The sequence below is a fragment of the Podarcis pityusensis genome (genome assembly GCF_964106645.2).
Source record: "Podarcis pityusensis genome assembly, chromosome: 14".
Classification (NCBI taxonomy): domain Eukaryota; kingdom Metazoa; phylum Chordata; class Lepidosauria; order Squamata; family Lacertidae; genus Podarcis; species Podarcis pityusensis.
In genome coordinates, this window is record NC_138039.1 from 45,719,622 (window position 1) to 45,735,546 (window position 15,925).

General features: G+C 45.9%; 1 protein-coding gene across 2 annotated transcripts in view; it reads left to right on the top strand.

The window, feature by feature from the left end:
• Positions 1-15,925, top strand: part of HCN4 (hyperpolarization activated cyclic nucleotide gated potassium channel 4) — a 114,078-nt gene that overhangs the window by 59,026 nt on the left and 39,127 nt on the right. For both annotated transcript variants that reach the window (XM_080980286.1, XM_080980285.1), the window contains exon 3: positions 14,419-14,580. In XM_080980286.1, coding sequence (XP_080836412.1) covers positions 14,419-14,580 — 162 coding nt within the window. The remainder of the gene's footprint in view (positions 1-14,418; positions 14,581-15,925) is intronic.

Genomic DNA, 15,925 nt, shown 5'->3' on the forward strand with positions numbered 1-15,925 from the left:
TGTTGTGTTGTATCTGGCTACTCATAGCAAGCTCATTTGTCGATCCTTATGCAGCCAAAATGCCACTGTCTACTCATAAGAGGGAGGTATCAGTAGGCACTGGGGGACCGCAAGGTTTGCAGGAGAAGTATAAAACATCTTTAGGAAATAAATCCCAAAGGGGGATACTGGTAAACAGTCCAGTGGGAGCTGAGCTTGCTCAGGTAGCCACAGAATGTTGAGTATCCCTTTTGCAGAGGGCAACAGAAAACCAGGTGTGGAAAGGAATATCCTGAAAGAAGACAGGGCGGGCTGGCTAGAACCCTGAAGAAGAGCACTTTGTTGCAATTGTATGGTCAACATTCAGGACTTTGTGCATTGAGGAGTCACTGATGGATGTTAGAAGGCAGCCATTTCCACTCTGAGCTATATTAGTCAAAGCCAGCACTGTTTCCCTTCTGCTGCAGTTCAGCTTCTGCCGCTCATCTCCTTGTTCTCTGATTAATGCAAGTCATGTAGCTATTTACGTCACTTACATTCATTTCACTGTAAAGAAAATGTAAAAAAAAAACAATGTAAGAAAGAAAGCCCTTCATGAATTACATAAATAACGCTGATCGTATTTGCTCGGCTAATTTCTGTTCCTGACCACAGATGAGCATGTGAACTGCAGCAATTTTTCTTTCTCACAGGAATTTTCCGGCATCTGTAGTCATAGAGTAGTTGTGAGTAACAATAGCAGTTGCATGAGATCATGAATATTCAGATCTCACCCTTGCCTGAAATTGGATCTGGATCAGTACTAAAACACTTTCCCCCATCCCAAGCAAATCCAAGTATCACAAGTTCAATGCAGTTCAGCTCTGGAGCTTAGAGTAAGGAAAGCCAAGCACAATTAGTCGATTTTCTCCATCCAACCATGTTTTTTTTTTCCTGGTGGGAGCCAAAACGAATTTGAAATGCAAACTCTTACTTCTCACATTTTTTGCAGGCCTCAAATGCAAGCAAACAAGCAAATGAATGTCATTCATAGTTTGGAATGTGAACTTTAAAAGTCTCAGATTCTTGATGCCACCAATCACTGCTTTGTATAATCACACATAATCCATAAATTTGGCATTGTGGCCAGCATGACTAAGCCGCTTCTGGCGAACCAGAGCAGCGCATGGAAATGCTGTTTACCTTCCCACCGGAGCGGTACCTATTTATCTATTTGCACTTTGACGTGCTTTTGAACTGCTAGGTTGGCAGGAGCAGGGACCAAGCAACGGGAGCTCACCCCGTCGTGGGGATTCGAACCGCCGACCTTCTGATCAGCAAGCCCTAGGCTCTGTGGTTTAACCCACAGCGCCACCCGCGTCCCTCAATTAAGGCACCTAGTTGTGGCTAATAAACAGCTGTTCCAGAAAGCCACTGGCATTAGGTATTAATTGACCCATCTACTGTACACTATTGAGAAAGAGAGAGAGAGAAAAATGAAGCACATTTATACAATTTACAGTGGGTATCATAAAAGGCACCAGCAGGCATATATATGGCTGCAGGCTGGCAACCTCTGGAATAGTCTCTTAAGATTATAACCATCTTCTTGAGTTTTGCCAGTATCTCGAATATTATCCAGCTTTAGGACTTTTCTGATCATCTCTTTTCAAATGTTATTTGTTTGTTTGCAAAAGATCTATACTGCCAGCATCAAGGAAAGAAACAGATAATGGCAGCGAACAGTATCAATCGATACTGAAATTACATTCCTAAAACAAGTACAAAATGCACCGGTAATCAGAGGATCAGTTTAATACATCAACGTAGCTAGATTACCAGTCAAGGAAAGCCTGGGTGAACAGAGGAATTTAAAGCAGGTGCCTAATTTGCAGTGCCTGGTGTTCATTAAGATTCCAAAGGGCAAGTGCCACCACACTAAAAGCCCTTATTTTAGCAGACATTAGACAGATATCAGGAGTATGCTAAGAATGTCTCACCTGAGGACTGAAGTGACCAGGCAGGGCTAGACAAGGTCAGTTGTTCCCAGAGCCCTTAAGTTCAGCAGGGCACTTTCCTCTAAGCAGTTGCTTATAGGAAGAGACCTCAATGTCCCTGTGGTGTTTCTCCTTAGTTAAAGTGCAAACTACTCAGACGTCCTCTCAGAAGTAAGTACCTCTGAGTTTATTTGGGTTTACTCCTAGGTAACTGAGTGCAGGATTTCTGTAACTAGAATGTGTGCGTTTTCTATAATACACCTCACACATCATACCCTCCAACGTTTCTCCGATGAAAACAGGGACATCCCATTCCATAATGATAATTTTACTATTTATACCCCACATATCTTATTGGGTTGGAAGCTGCACTCTGGGCAACTTCCAACATACGGTGGTACCTTGGTTTGCAACTGTTTTGGATTACAACCATGTCAGACCCAGAAATGCGTGTCCCTTTTTTTGGATTACAACCCTTTTTTTTATGACAACCCATTTTTGGGGGGAGGCCCCATTGGCGAAAGTGCACCTTGGGTTACAACCTGTTTTGGTTTACAACTGGACCACCGGAATGGATTATGGTTGTAAACCAAGGTACCACTGTATATAAAAAAACCTAATAAAACATTAAACATTTAAAAAGCATCCCTATACAGGATTACCTACAGACAGCTCAGGGATTGGATAACTCCATACCCTCCAACATTTCTCCAATGAAAACAGGGACATCCTAAGGAAAAGCAGGACATTCCGGGATCAAATCAGAAACTGGGATGGCTTCTCTAAACCAGGGATGTCCCTGGAAAATAGGGACATTTGGAGGGTCTGACATGTGTGTAATATAGTCTGGGTGATCTGATAGTTTGATTTGTCCACCTCTGTTGGTGAGGTATGAAGACCATGTCTTGATTAGTGACACCCAAATACAAGCTGTCAGCCCTAACTAGAGCCCAGCTTAGGCCGTCTAAGCTCTGAAGAAGGAACTTTCCCAAAGACGTTTAAAAAGAAGAAGAAAAGAAGCTACTTTCTAAACACCCCACCTGTGCAATTGAATAAACTTCATTTCCACCCCTCTTCCTTTCCACTGCACTACTCCAAGACTCAATTCTGCCACGTGTGATCTCTCCTATAAGGCCAGTATCCACATAACGTGGCACAAACTTCTTGAACTTGCCCTCTGAAGTGTCAGGAATGCAAATGCAGGAGCACGTTCTCCTTTGACCCTTGGTATTCTGTCCTACTCTGCGCGGAAGGACCTCAGGGTCCCAGAGGAGATGGAGTGCTCTAAAAGGAACCTTATCGCAAAGTGCTTTTCTCTTATCTTTAGTCTCCAGACATGTACGTGTCACTAGACAGGACCAGTCTGGGCTGTCAGCGTTTGTCTTTTTTGACTCATCATTATCAGTCAACATGGGAACTTGCTTTATGTATCAAGTCTTATTGCTAGGTGAGCATTGTCTACACAATGTGAACATGATTTCCTCCAGATGTTGTTGGACTACAACTCCCCTCATCCCTGGCTGTTGGCCGTGCTGGCTGAGGCTGATGGGGGCTGGAGTCCAATGTTATATGGAGGGCACTACATGGGCTCCCCCAGCTGTGGAGGAAGAAAAATCCCTTTAATAGATGAAGAGGAAAGAAAGGAATCAGAGAGAAATGGCCACCAGAATCATCAGGCCTTTGGGTGATGATGTGATGATCCCACGTAGGGATGGGCGAATCTGCCAATTTCGGTTTCTCTCCATTTCTCATTTTTCCAGTCTTGAGTTCACTTCCCCGCATTTCCACGTCAGTTTGTGATTTTCCTTTTTAATCCTCATGACTATTCATCAGCATGTCAGCGGGAATTTCTTCCTATAGAGACATGGTTGTGTGCAATTTTGCCAGAAATACAGTTAAACCTCGGATGTTGAACATAATCCACTCCAGAAGCCCGTTCGACTTCCGAAATGTCCAACAACTGATGCGCGGCTTCCAGTTGGCTGCAAGAGCCTCCTGCACTCAGGCAGAAGCCACATCGGATGTTCGGCTTCCGAAAAACATTCGAAAACCAGAGCATTTACTTCCTGGTTTCCAGCGTTTGGGAGCCGAAATATTCCAAAAGAAGGTGTTCAAGAGCCGAGGTTTGACTTTACACATTTCTGCAGAGCAGTGCTGCCTGATATTAATGCGTGCATGCTCCCTAAAATATGCATCTTTGCACACATGTCTTGGCTGCAGAGCTGCATCTCAAAATTAAGAGAAAGGCAAATTTTGAAGGATGACTGTGTTTTGGTTCGCCTCCTGTCTCAGAAAGTGCATCAGGCTTCTTCCCCATCCCTATCCCCATGTAGACATCTGTTCTTTTTATTTTCCTTCCATATGAACTGGGCAGGTGTGAAGACCATTGCACACTATTGCCATTGCCCTGAGTTTCTCTTATTATTTGACTGTAGCTTTTCTACTATTACCGAATCTATCAATAGCTCCTCTTCCTTACTTATGCCAGTTGGCAGGCCTGCTGTGCTCAGGGGCTCTTCTTTTGGCAGAGAGAGAGAGAGAGACAAGCAGGGGGAGAGGGGAGGGAGGGTGAACCCATCCGCCCTGGTTAATTGACAATTGGCACAGGGCATGGCAAGGGACAGCAGTGGTTAGAAGGGAGCCAGCTGGGACTGTTGGTGGCAGCAGTATTGCCGGGGGGGGGGGGTAAAGAGAAAAACAAGCCAGGCAGAGCAATACTAGGAAGCAGCTTGGGATGTGGGTGGCTGTATTACTCTTTGCCAAAACTCTAAAAATGTGACACTCCAGGAGACTACTGTGGGGAGCGTTCGGGAGTGGACCCGCCATATCTTCACAAATAAAAACAAGGCAGGGTGTCACGCCAAGGATCTCATGCCCTTCCATTATGCCTGGTCAGTGGCTCATCCTCCTCAAATTTATTCATTGCTTTTTCTTTCTTTTCTTTCTTTCTTTCTTTTCCTTTTTTTACAAAAGAGTCTCAAAATGATTTCCCTTTTTATAGATAGATTATCCTTTAGATAAGGGACGCGGGTGGCGCTGTGGGTTAAACCACAGAGCCTAGGACTTGCCCATCGGAAGGTCAGCAGTTCGAATCCCCGTGACGGGGTGAGCTCCTATTGCTCAGTCCCCGCTCCTGCCAACCTAGCAGTTCGAAAGCACGTCAAAGTGCAAGTAGATAAATAGGTACTGATCCAGCGGGAAGGTAAACGGCGGTTCTGTGCGCTGCTCTGGTTCGCCAGAAGCTGCTTAATCATGCTGGCCACATGACCCGGAAGCTGTACGCTGGCTCCCTCGGCCAATAAAGCGAGATGAGCGCCGCAACCCTAGAGTCGATCATGACTGGACCTAATGGTCAGGGGTCCCTTTACCTTTATCCGATGATAGATAGATATAGATAGATAATTTATTACGGTCGGAGACCAGCTTATAAAACACACCTGGGGGTACAATCCCAGAAGGAAAGCAAACATTTAAAACAATGTACAACAATAAATTTAAAATTTATAAATGCGATAAGCGTATAGACACTTAAAACTTTAAGACAAGCTACCACAGAGAGATGACCCAGAGTCACCCATGGAACCGAGTTTGGGGGTTTTCTTAGCGAACTAGTTTGGGTTGGGGGATCTCCTTTTTTATATATAGTATTACCGGATGAGCACTTTTAAGATTCCTCTTATTTGGATCTTGCTTTTAACTGATTTTTTCATGCTGTTTGTATTGTATGGATTTCTAAGTGGCTTTGAGGCGTTTTCTTTGTTGAAAGCGTCAAATTATTGCATTAAATAACAAGAAAAACCGCAGTAGCAACAAACAGAACAATGAAAGTGTACGTAATGTTCAGGTACTTGTCCAGCATAACAATGAATATCACACACACACACACACACACACACACACACGTTTAGGCCTGGGCAATGTATCGATACATCGCCCAGGACCAGTAAGAAGGGCAGACCACGGTGGCAGTCCCTCCACTAGCAATGTTCCCTGGAGGAAGTCGCTAGCAGAGGGACTTAGGAGTGGTGGCAGTTTCAGCAGCGATAGATCACTGAGTGAAGCCAATATTGCAGTCTGCTCCTTATACCGGTCCTGGGTGATATATTGATATATCGCCTAGGCCTAGTAACTAGCAGAAATAACTAGCAGAAATAATTCAGACACATTTACTGATCCCTGCATATAGTTATTATCACCAGCGTCCAGTGAGCGAGGGAGAAAAAAGCTGCAACTGGCTGCTGGAGGCAGAGGGACTCAGGACCCATGGCGGTTTCACTAGTGACACACCGCTGAGTGAAACCGCCTTCCCACTCTGCTTGTCCCTCCCTCTATTTCTTTAAACTGCTCAGCTGAGAAGCACACCACTGCCCTTGTCTCAGCCAAACAGTTTTATGGAGCCCCTGACCTGCCGTACGCCAGTATAGCTTGTTCATCTTAAGCAGACAAAAATCTCACAGCAATCCAGCTCTCCCTGGTGTCTTGACCATGGCCTGCTTGGGCTATTTCTGAGGTTTGCCCTAATCGTAGGAGGTGCTTTCTGTTATAGTTAAAATCAAAATGATGATCTCTGGGGATCCTATTGCTGCCCTGTTTTGTTTGAATGGAGGACCCAGGAACTTCCCCTTTTACTTTCAGTTACTGCTTTTAAAGCAGGGGCGGGAGAAGCTCGGCACATTTCGTACCACCTTGTGATATTTCAGTGTGGTCCATAAATGTTATAAATGTTAAATTTAAGCTGCTGGGCTTCAGCTTCCACCAACTCTGACCATTGACTGGCTTGGCTGGGACTGGTGGGAGCTGGAATCTGACAGCATCTGGAGGGTCCCACAGGTTAGCCACCCCATGTTCTGACTGTGTGTGTGTATATATATTGTTTCTATTTCATAGAATCATAGAACTGTAGAACTGGAAGGAACCCTGTGGGTCGTCTAGTCCAACCCCCTGCAATGCAGGAATCCCAGCTATCTATTCTGTCTGCCTGTCCATATTTTCATTATTTAAAACAGCTCTAAAAGATCAGCAGCAGTTGTCTTCTCTTTAAGGGCTTCTGTTGCCAGCATCTTTGAAAATAATAAAAAAATAGAGTAGATAATCAGCAGAGATTATGCTCTTGTATTATCAAACCGTCTCTCTCCCCCCCCCCCCCCCCACTTCTTGGAGGGGTGTGTGGAATTCTCAGCCTATAACAAATGTGTATGAAAACAAGTTTCCCCCTGGCCTATATATATGTATGTATGTATATATATGAGTTATTAAAACATACACACCCGCCAATCCAGAAGCTTGTAAATGGCAGATTATTCCGACTGCTGTCTCCCGAAGCTCGTCTGCATTCATTGTGGAAGGCTTTGGAGCAGCTGCCTTGATGCTCCCTCCCATTAAGGAAAGGGGGAAAAACTCCATCAGAGTTCAATCCAGCCCTGGTAACAGATTACACTCTAAACTGCATGCAGACTGCCTTAGATCTACATACTACGATTTACGTAAGATTCTTCTACGCAATAGAAAATGGATTTGACAGCATTTTTGTCACTTCACACGACTATTCCTTTCTGGTTTCTTTTACTTTCTTTCATTTTTTAAAAAAAGATAAACAAGTGTGAAAACTCTCAAGCTATTTAGCAAGTGGGTTAAATCAGCCTATTTTGTTGGGCGGTTAAGTTCCCATTTGTCATAATGAAAGGAACTGGAAGAAGGATATGCCAGAAACATTTACCTATTCCTTTATTTTGTGCAAGCAAAGAATTTTGTAAAATATTTTGGTCAGCTTTCCGTGCACCAAATGAAACAAGACCCACTCCCTTACACACACACACACACACACACACACACACACACACCTGGATGCTAATGGGATGGCTGTGCAGAGCCCCGCCCCCTGGCCTTCTGTGACCAATGATTGCACCTTACCTGAGCCAACACAGGGAACATGCTTGGGAAGCAGACCCCTGCAGCCTTCCTCTCTCTGAAACCCCAGGTTCCTCCAGGTGATCTGAATCTTCCAACATTCAGCTGCATTGATGCCCAATGAGATCTAGTGTTATGCCAGAGGAAGGAAAACATTTCTCCGTCCCCCATCTCTACACCTTGCATAATTTTAATTACTTCTGTCATGTCACCTGTGAGATATAAATGCCGGTCCCCAGGACTTAGTTCCTGGACTCCTTTGAAATCATAAAGTCTGGACTAAGTTGATGAAGCAGCAATATTTTATTGAAAATAAACACTTGCATGTGGGTGACCTGAAAAGGCAGGCACACACTTTCTTGTCAAAAACATGAATATATAAACCCTTTTCCTGAGCTCAAGTCCCTCCTTTGCCGCCCACTAGGAAGGGGCGTTCAAAGTTCACACCTATCGTGTCCACCTGTTATTGCAATGTAAAATCCAACCCCCACTCCCTCTTTCATCCCCCAAAGCCACTTATTTTCCCCGTTCCCCAAAGTCCCTTAGGGCTTGCCGATTGGAAGGTCGGCAGTTTGAATCCCCACGACGGGGTGAGCTCTCGTTGCTCGGTCCCAGCTCCTGCCCACCTAGCAATTCGAAAGCACAGCAAAGTGCAAGTAGATAAATAGGTACCACTCCAGCAGGAAGGTAAACAACGTTTCCATGCGCTGCTCTGGTTTCGCCAGAAGCGGCTTAGTCATGCTGGCCACATGACCCAGAAAAACTGTCTGTGGACAAACGCCGGCTCCCTTGGCCAATAAAGTGAGATGAGCGCCGCAACCCCAGAGTTGTTCACGACTGGACTTAATGGTCAGGGGTCCTTTACCTTTTTACCTGTCCCCTGTTTTAGCAATAAGGCTAGGTTCCTTTATTTCACCGAAGTGTGTAACACTTGTTTCAGCTACCTGTTTTGCAAAAAGCCCCTGGCCATTGTTGCTAAAGATACACTCTATTTCTCCAGAAAATTGCCACAACTTATCTTTCTCAAAAAGTCCCCACCTTCATGATTTCTGAAGAAACAACACCCTATAGAACATTTGACCACAGCTAGTTTGAAATATGCTAGAACAGCCACCCACACCCTTGACTGCAATATTCCTATAGCCCTACACACCCCAGCTGCGATTTTCTTATAGCCCTATGATTTTTATGGTTAATAAAAGCATTTCCCTCTTCTGCAGGAACAAACTGAAAAGACAATATATACATTTCTCACATCACCTCTTACTCGGCTTATCTCTAAACTTAAAAGCCCCAAATTTTGCAACCTTTCATCATAGAGCCTGAGGGATAGATCAGCTGGTAGGGGCATGAGACTCTGAATGTGAGGGCCCTGGGTTTGAGCCTCACATGGAGTGAAAGATTCCTGCTTGCAGGGGGTTGAACTAGATCGGGGTAGGCAACCTAAGACCCGGGGGCCAGATGCGGCCCAATCGCCTTCTCAATCTGGCCCGTGGACGGTCCAGGAATCAGTGTGTTTTTACATGAGTAGAATGTGTCCTTTTATTTAAAATGCATCTCTGGGTTATTTGTTGGGCCTGCCTGGTGTTTTTACATGAGTAGAATGTGTGCTTTTATTTAAAATGCATCTCTGAGTTATTTGTGGGGCATTTGTTCATATTTTTTCTTCTTCAAAATATAGGTCGGCCGCCCACATGGTCTGAGGGACGGTGGACTGTCCCCTGGCTGAAAAAGGTTGCTGACCCCTGAACTAGATAGTCCCTTCCTACTTTATTATTCTATAATCAATAGGTGATTTGCTCTATCCCCTTTTGATTGCTGAACTGTTGTCAACTCTATAGCATCTCTTGTGACATGAGCCAGCCAGAACTGCACACAGTATTCCGAATGCAGTTGCGCCATATATTTGTGTAATGACATTATGGCAGGTTATTTTCCTAATGATCCCTAACATGGAATTTGCCTTTTTCACAGCTGGTGCACACTGCACGGATGCCTTCCTCGAGGTACATACTGTGAACCTAAAACCTTGTTCCTGGTCTGTCGCTGCCAGTTCAGACCCCATGAGCATATACAGTGCCACCTCTGGTTACTTAATTCATTCCAGAGGTCCGTTCTTAACCTGAAACTGTTCTTAACCTGAAGCACCACTTTAGCTAATGGGGTCTCCCACTGCTGCCGCGCTACTGTGCGATTTCTGTTCTCATCCTGAAGCAAAGTTCTTAACCCAAGGTACTATTTCTGGGTTAGCGGAGTCTGTAACCTGAAGCATATGTAACCTGAAGCATATGTAACCCGAGGTACCACTGTAGTTGAAATTAAGATCCCCCTCCTCAGCATATATCACTTTACATGCAATTGTATTCACTATTTTACTTCCCATTCCCTCAATTTGGAGAGGTCCTTCCAGAGGTCTTTGCAAATCCTTTTTGTTTTAACAACCCTTGGCTTGAACAATATAGTATCATCAGCAAACTTGGCCACCTCACTGCTCACTCCTAACTCTAGATCATGGGATTTGTGAAACTGTAGCGCAACTAGACTGGATTTCTCTCCCACCTCCAGTCCCTGTGGCCTTGCTCTGTCATTAGAGGTGAACTGGAGGAGCTTCTCTCTTTTTGCCTTGTGGATTCCAATCACTTGAGCAAAGAGATTGCCTGGCAACTGCTTGAGACCAGCTGGGTTGTCTGTGTAAATAAATCAACAACGTTTCCCCAATACATCCACACGCTCTGCAGCTTGAGTCTCTTCCCCGCTAGTCATCCAGCCTGCCTAGGAGGTTCCTGCCATCCCTCTTCGCTTACGGCAGGGAAACACAGCTGTCGAGTCAGGATGCCCTTGTCTCAAGAGGATGCAACAGGGTCACACCCTGGGAATCCCCTCCACTGCCTCCCTTTGCTCTCCCTCGGCTAGACAGGAAAAAGCATCGCGGGAGAAGTCCATTTCATTTATGTTTGAAAGGGTCGCAGAAGAATGAATGCCTCTACTGTGCGCCAGGGCCTTATTTGCTAAGGAAGGTTGTCACAGCTGAACTAGGCAATGTTGCCAGTGGCTGTTGGGACTGGTAGGGCAGAAGGCAGAGAGACCAAAAGTAGGTAGCACCAGGCTCCATGACAGCAGTCACAAAATTAAAAGACGTCTGCTTCTTGGGAGAAAAGCAATGATAAACCTAGACAGCATCTTAAAAAGCAGAGACATCACCTTGCCAACAAAGGTCCATATAGTTAAAGCTATGGTTTTCCCAGTAGTGATGTATGGAAGTGAGAGCTGGACCATAAAGAAGGCTGATCACCAAAGAATTGATGCTTTTGAATTATGGTGCTGGAGGAGACTCTTGAGAGTCCCCTGGACTGCAAGAAGATCAAACCTATCCATTCTGAAGGCAATCAGCCCTGAGTGCTCACTGGAAGGACAGATCCTGAAGCTGAGGCTCCAATACTTTGGCCACCTCGTGAGAAGAGAAGATTCCCTGGAAAAGACCCTGATGCTGGGAAAGATTGAGGGCACAAGGAGAAGGGGACGACAGAGGATGAGATGGTTGGACAATGTTCTCGAAGCTACCAGCATGAGTTTGACCAAACTGTGGGAGGCAGTGGAAGACAGGAGTGCCTGGCGTGCTCTGGTCCATGGAATCACGAAACTTCAGACACAACTAAATGACTAAACAACAACAACAAGGTGGCGCCAGAGTCTATCACAGGCAGATCTAACTCATTCTACTTGTGCTCCCCTTCCAACTTTATTATTCTAGGATTCTACTCTTGCCTCCATCCTGCCCCTGCTGCTGAGTTCTTCAATAGACAACATTTAGGACTAAGGGGGAGGAAGGTGACAGGGAGGGCAACCCGATAAAGTGATTGTAAGTAAGAAGGCAAGCAGATGGGTCCTGGCTGGGGAAAGACTGAGGTTGGTGGGGCAGAAGATGCTGGACTACTGTCAGGGACTGGGCAGAGGAGGAATGGTGGAGACCAACTCCTCATCCTGACCCTACCAGGGAGGAGGAAGAGGAAGACAGTGTAGATTTACAACAGGGGTTTGAGGAAGGTCACAGCTCAGAGGCAGATGAGGGGCAAAGCTGGGAAATAATGGGAGAGGAGGAGGCAGGACTGGAACGGCAGCTGACTGGCACGGTGTCTTTAGAAAGCACCCCAGACCCTCCATCTCCCAGAACCCGGTGAGCCATAAAAGTAGGAGAGCAAAGAGCTCAAAGACAGAGGGCACGTAGCAGCACCCATAGAAGTAACAAAGGAGGAAGTGGGAAAGAGGGAGGGTGGAGATTCACATGGGACAATGCCACTATCCAAGAGGCTGAGTTCTATAGCCTCTCTCTGTAATATTGAAATTAAAAAGGACGATAAGAAACTTTTCCTTGTCTTTATATTTTACTGGGCAACCAGCTGGGAGCCGCTGGTAGTATCCTGGCAACTACATAGGTCATTGGCCAGGGCTCTTCTTACATTCATATGATATTAATACAACTAGCCTAATTTAACAGTTTAAGGCTAGACTGGAAAGAGAATAATGTCCACCATAGAAGAAAAATGGTACTCTACAAAACTGGTGTTCCACAGGAGCACACACAGTGATCCTGTTGTCCCTGACATTTACCAATGACTCTTTTCCTGGGAGGGCTTTGTGAGGGACAATGGCTTTCAGCATTCTTTGGAAGAAGCCATGTGCTTTAATTGTGCCTTCAATGTACAGTGTCTATGCAGCCTTAGACTGTGGCTCCTCACGAGCCTGCAGGACAAATGCCAAGAGGCAATAGAGACAAACATATCAAAAATCCAAAGTATTCTGGAGCCCGATATAATCTATTTAAATGATGTGTGCTTGTGTATATCCTGTCATTTTAAAATTAAAAAAATAAGCCAAACAGGTTCTAAATATTTATATTATTTTCCCTTAACCATACAAAATATGAGTGGTTACCTATGGAGGGCATAAAACAAGTAAAACAAGTTATAGAAACCCCCAAGATCAGCAGCAGCATGGCATAGTGGTTAGAGTGTTGGACTAGGACCTTGGAGACCAGAGTTCAAATCCTCACTCAGCCAGGATGCTCACTGGGTGACCTTTGGCTGGTTGCCATCTCTCAGTCTAACCCAGGGGTCAGCAAACTTTTTCAGCAGGGGGCCACTCCACTGTCCCTCAGACCTTGTGGGGGACCAGCCTATATTTTTTTTGTGGGGGGGGGGGATGAACGAATTCCTATGCCCCACAAATAACCCAGAGATGCATTTTAAATAAAAGGACACATTCTACCCATGTAAAAACACGCTGATTCCTGGACCGTCCGCAGGTCGGATTTAGAAGGCGATTGGGCCGGATCTGGCCCCCGGGCCTTAGTTTGCCTACCCATGGTCTAACCTACCTCTCAGGGTTGTTGTGGGGGGGGGAATGGAAAAGGGGGACCATTCACCCCACCTTGGGCTCCTTAGGGGAAAGGTGAGATAGAAATGTATTAATAAATAAAACTGAATACAATAAATAGGTAAGTACCCACTAGGCACCCCCACCCCACCCCCCTGAATCAGACGACTGGACAGATTTTAGACAGCTGTGCATATTTGAATGCATGCACGTTAGCTCCTAGGAATTCCAGGAGAGCGTTTTGTCTAGAATCTCGAGTCGTGCGTTTTGCCTGACTCATCTTGAAGTCATTGTCATCCCCTCTTGAATTTCTGCTTGTTCATGAACACTTCATTCTCTCACAGGAGGCAGTAAAGCCGGAATGTGTTAACAGGTTGGGAGATGATCTGTGAAACACACCCAGGCTGCACATGAGAATTGAAGATGAATCTCCCATATTGGCGGGGGGGGGGGAGTGCTTGGCAAGGGAGGTGGGTGGAATATGAATGGAGAGAGGCAGCGCATTGCTAAACATCAGATTGCGTTCTTTGTCTGCTTCGTTAGTTATTCGTAGCCTCCCTTTTTGTTTCTGCTGCAATTGGAACCACGGCTATGGGAGGTCACATGCACTGGGAAATATGACTATATATTATTGTCGCTATATTATTATTGTTAGAATCATAGAATTCCCTAGTTGGAAGGGACCCCAAGGTTCATCTAGTCCAAGCCCTGCATTGCAAGATTCACAGCTAAAAAATCTCTGGCAGGTAGCCATTCAAACTCTGTTTAAAAACATCCACCATCTTCTGAGGTAGCCCTTAGCCATTCTGGAACTCGGGCTTCTGGGAAATGCAGTCCAAAAACTTCTGAGTTCTCAAGCAAGAGTGGGGAACCCATTGCCTTTAAAATGTTGTTGGACTACCCCCTGGCCATTGGCTATACTGGGGCTGAAGACCAATAACACTTGGAGAACTACAGGTTCCCCATCTCGGCTCTAGAACGTAGGGGATGTAAGGTAAGAATAAGCAGGGCAACTATGAGCTAAAAAGGGCATTAAACGTCCATGTGATGAAAGCAAAGAGGATGACTCCATCTTGGGTTGCATGGCCTCATGTGTTGCTTCCATCTCCTGCGCATGCATTTTCCGTCTCTTGGTACTTGTTTGGTAACCCTCTCCCCCTCCCTCCGCATTGGCCTCTCCTAGATCTTCCACATGACCTATGACCTGGCAAGCGCCGTGGTGCGGATCGTGAACTTGATCGGCATGATGCTGCTGCTGTGTCACTGGGACGGCTGCCTCCAGTTTCTGGTGCCAATGCTCCAGGACTTCCCTGATGACTGTTGGGTTTCACTGAATCGCATGGTGGTAAGTTGTCCGTGCCTGCCTGGGTTGCTCTGTGCTGCCTGGGAAGCACACTTTTGACTGGCAATGTAGCTCCTTCACTTGGGCTGTTGCATGCCTTGATCTCAGCTCGACTTGTTTTAAAGTCTTGGACCCTGCCTTTCAGTCACATGGTTCCCAAGGCAGCTTACAATGGGTTGCAGCAATACAAAAACAAAAGCGCTAACAACCACCCAGTGGTCCTTGTATCCTTGATGCTAAGTGCCCTCCTTCCTCTTGATTCTGCAATCCCAGGAAGTCCATCTCCAGGATTTGGAAGCCCATCAGACATGGCACTCTCAGCAAGCCCCCCCTAGTTTGAAGAAGTCAGCCATGCACACTTGAGAATTCTCTCAGGCTGCATCTCATCTTCTTGGACACTCTGCAAAGTGGAAACAACAACAACAATTGTAGCCTGCCCATTTGACTAGGTTGCCCCAGCCATTCTGGGCAACGTCCAGCATATATAAAAACATACTAAAACATTAAACCTTAAAAAGCTTCCCTATACAGGGCTGCCTTCAAATCTCCCCTAAAAGATATATAATTACTCATCTCCTTGACATCTGATGGGAGGGCATTCCACAAGGTGGGTGCCACTACTGAGAAGGCCCTCTGCCAGGTTCCCTGTAGCTTTACTTCTTGCAGTGTGGGAACCACCAGAAGGCCCTTGGTGCTGAACGATGGGAGTGGAGATGCTCCTTCAGGTAAACTGGGCTGAGAGTTGGCCCTCCATCCTCAGGTCACCTGGCAACAGAAGCAGAGTTCTTTCTAGCAGCTGTGTCTTCTATGCCTTAGTAGGCTGGGCCAAACTGGTTTTCCCTTTTCCCTGGCCTCCTTCCTTGGATAAAAGGAGTCTCATCGCCCTGTGGTTCTTGCTCCTCTGGTTGGTGGCAGAAACTGGTGTGCCCTCCCCCCACATTTAGACTCTCCTAAATTCTTGTAGTAAAGGGAAACCCATTTATGCATTGTACATAGAAGCCCAACCTCATTCTGTGTCAAAACCCAATCAAAATATGGGTTGAGTTGTTGGCATGCAGAGGCTGAGGTCAAGACCTCCCCTCCCCTTGCAATTGCTTACATTCCCATAAGGACCCCTACCTTACACACACATGGAGAACCCTAACTTTAGAGCAGGGATGGGGAGCCTGTGGCCCTTCAGATGTTGTGGGACTACAACTCCCATCATCCCGGACCATTGGCCTTACTGGGGCTGGGGCTGACATGAGTTAGAGTCTAATTGCACTGGGAGAACCACAGGTGCTCCCTCCCTGTTCTCGAGCATAAGGGAGGTAAAATAAGAATAACTAGGGCAAAAACTAACAAAGAA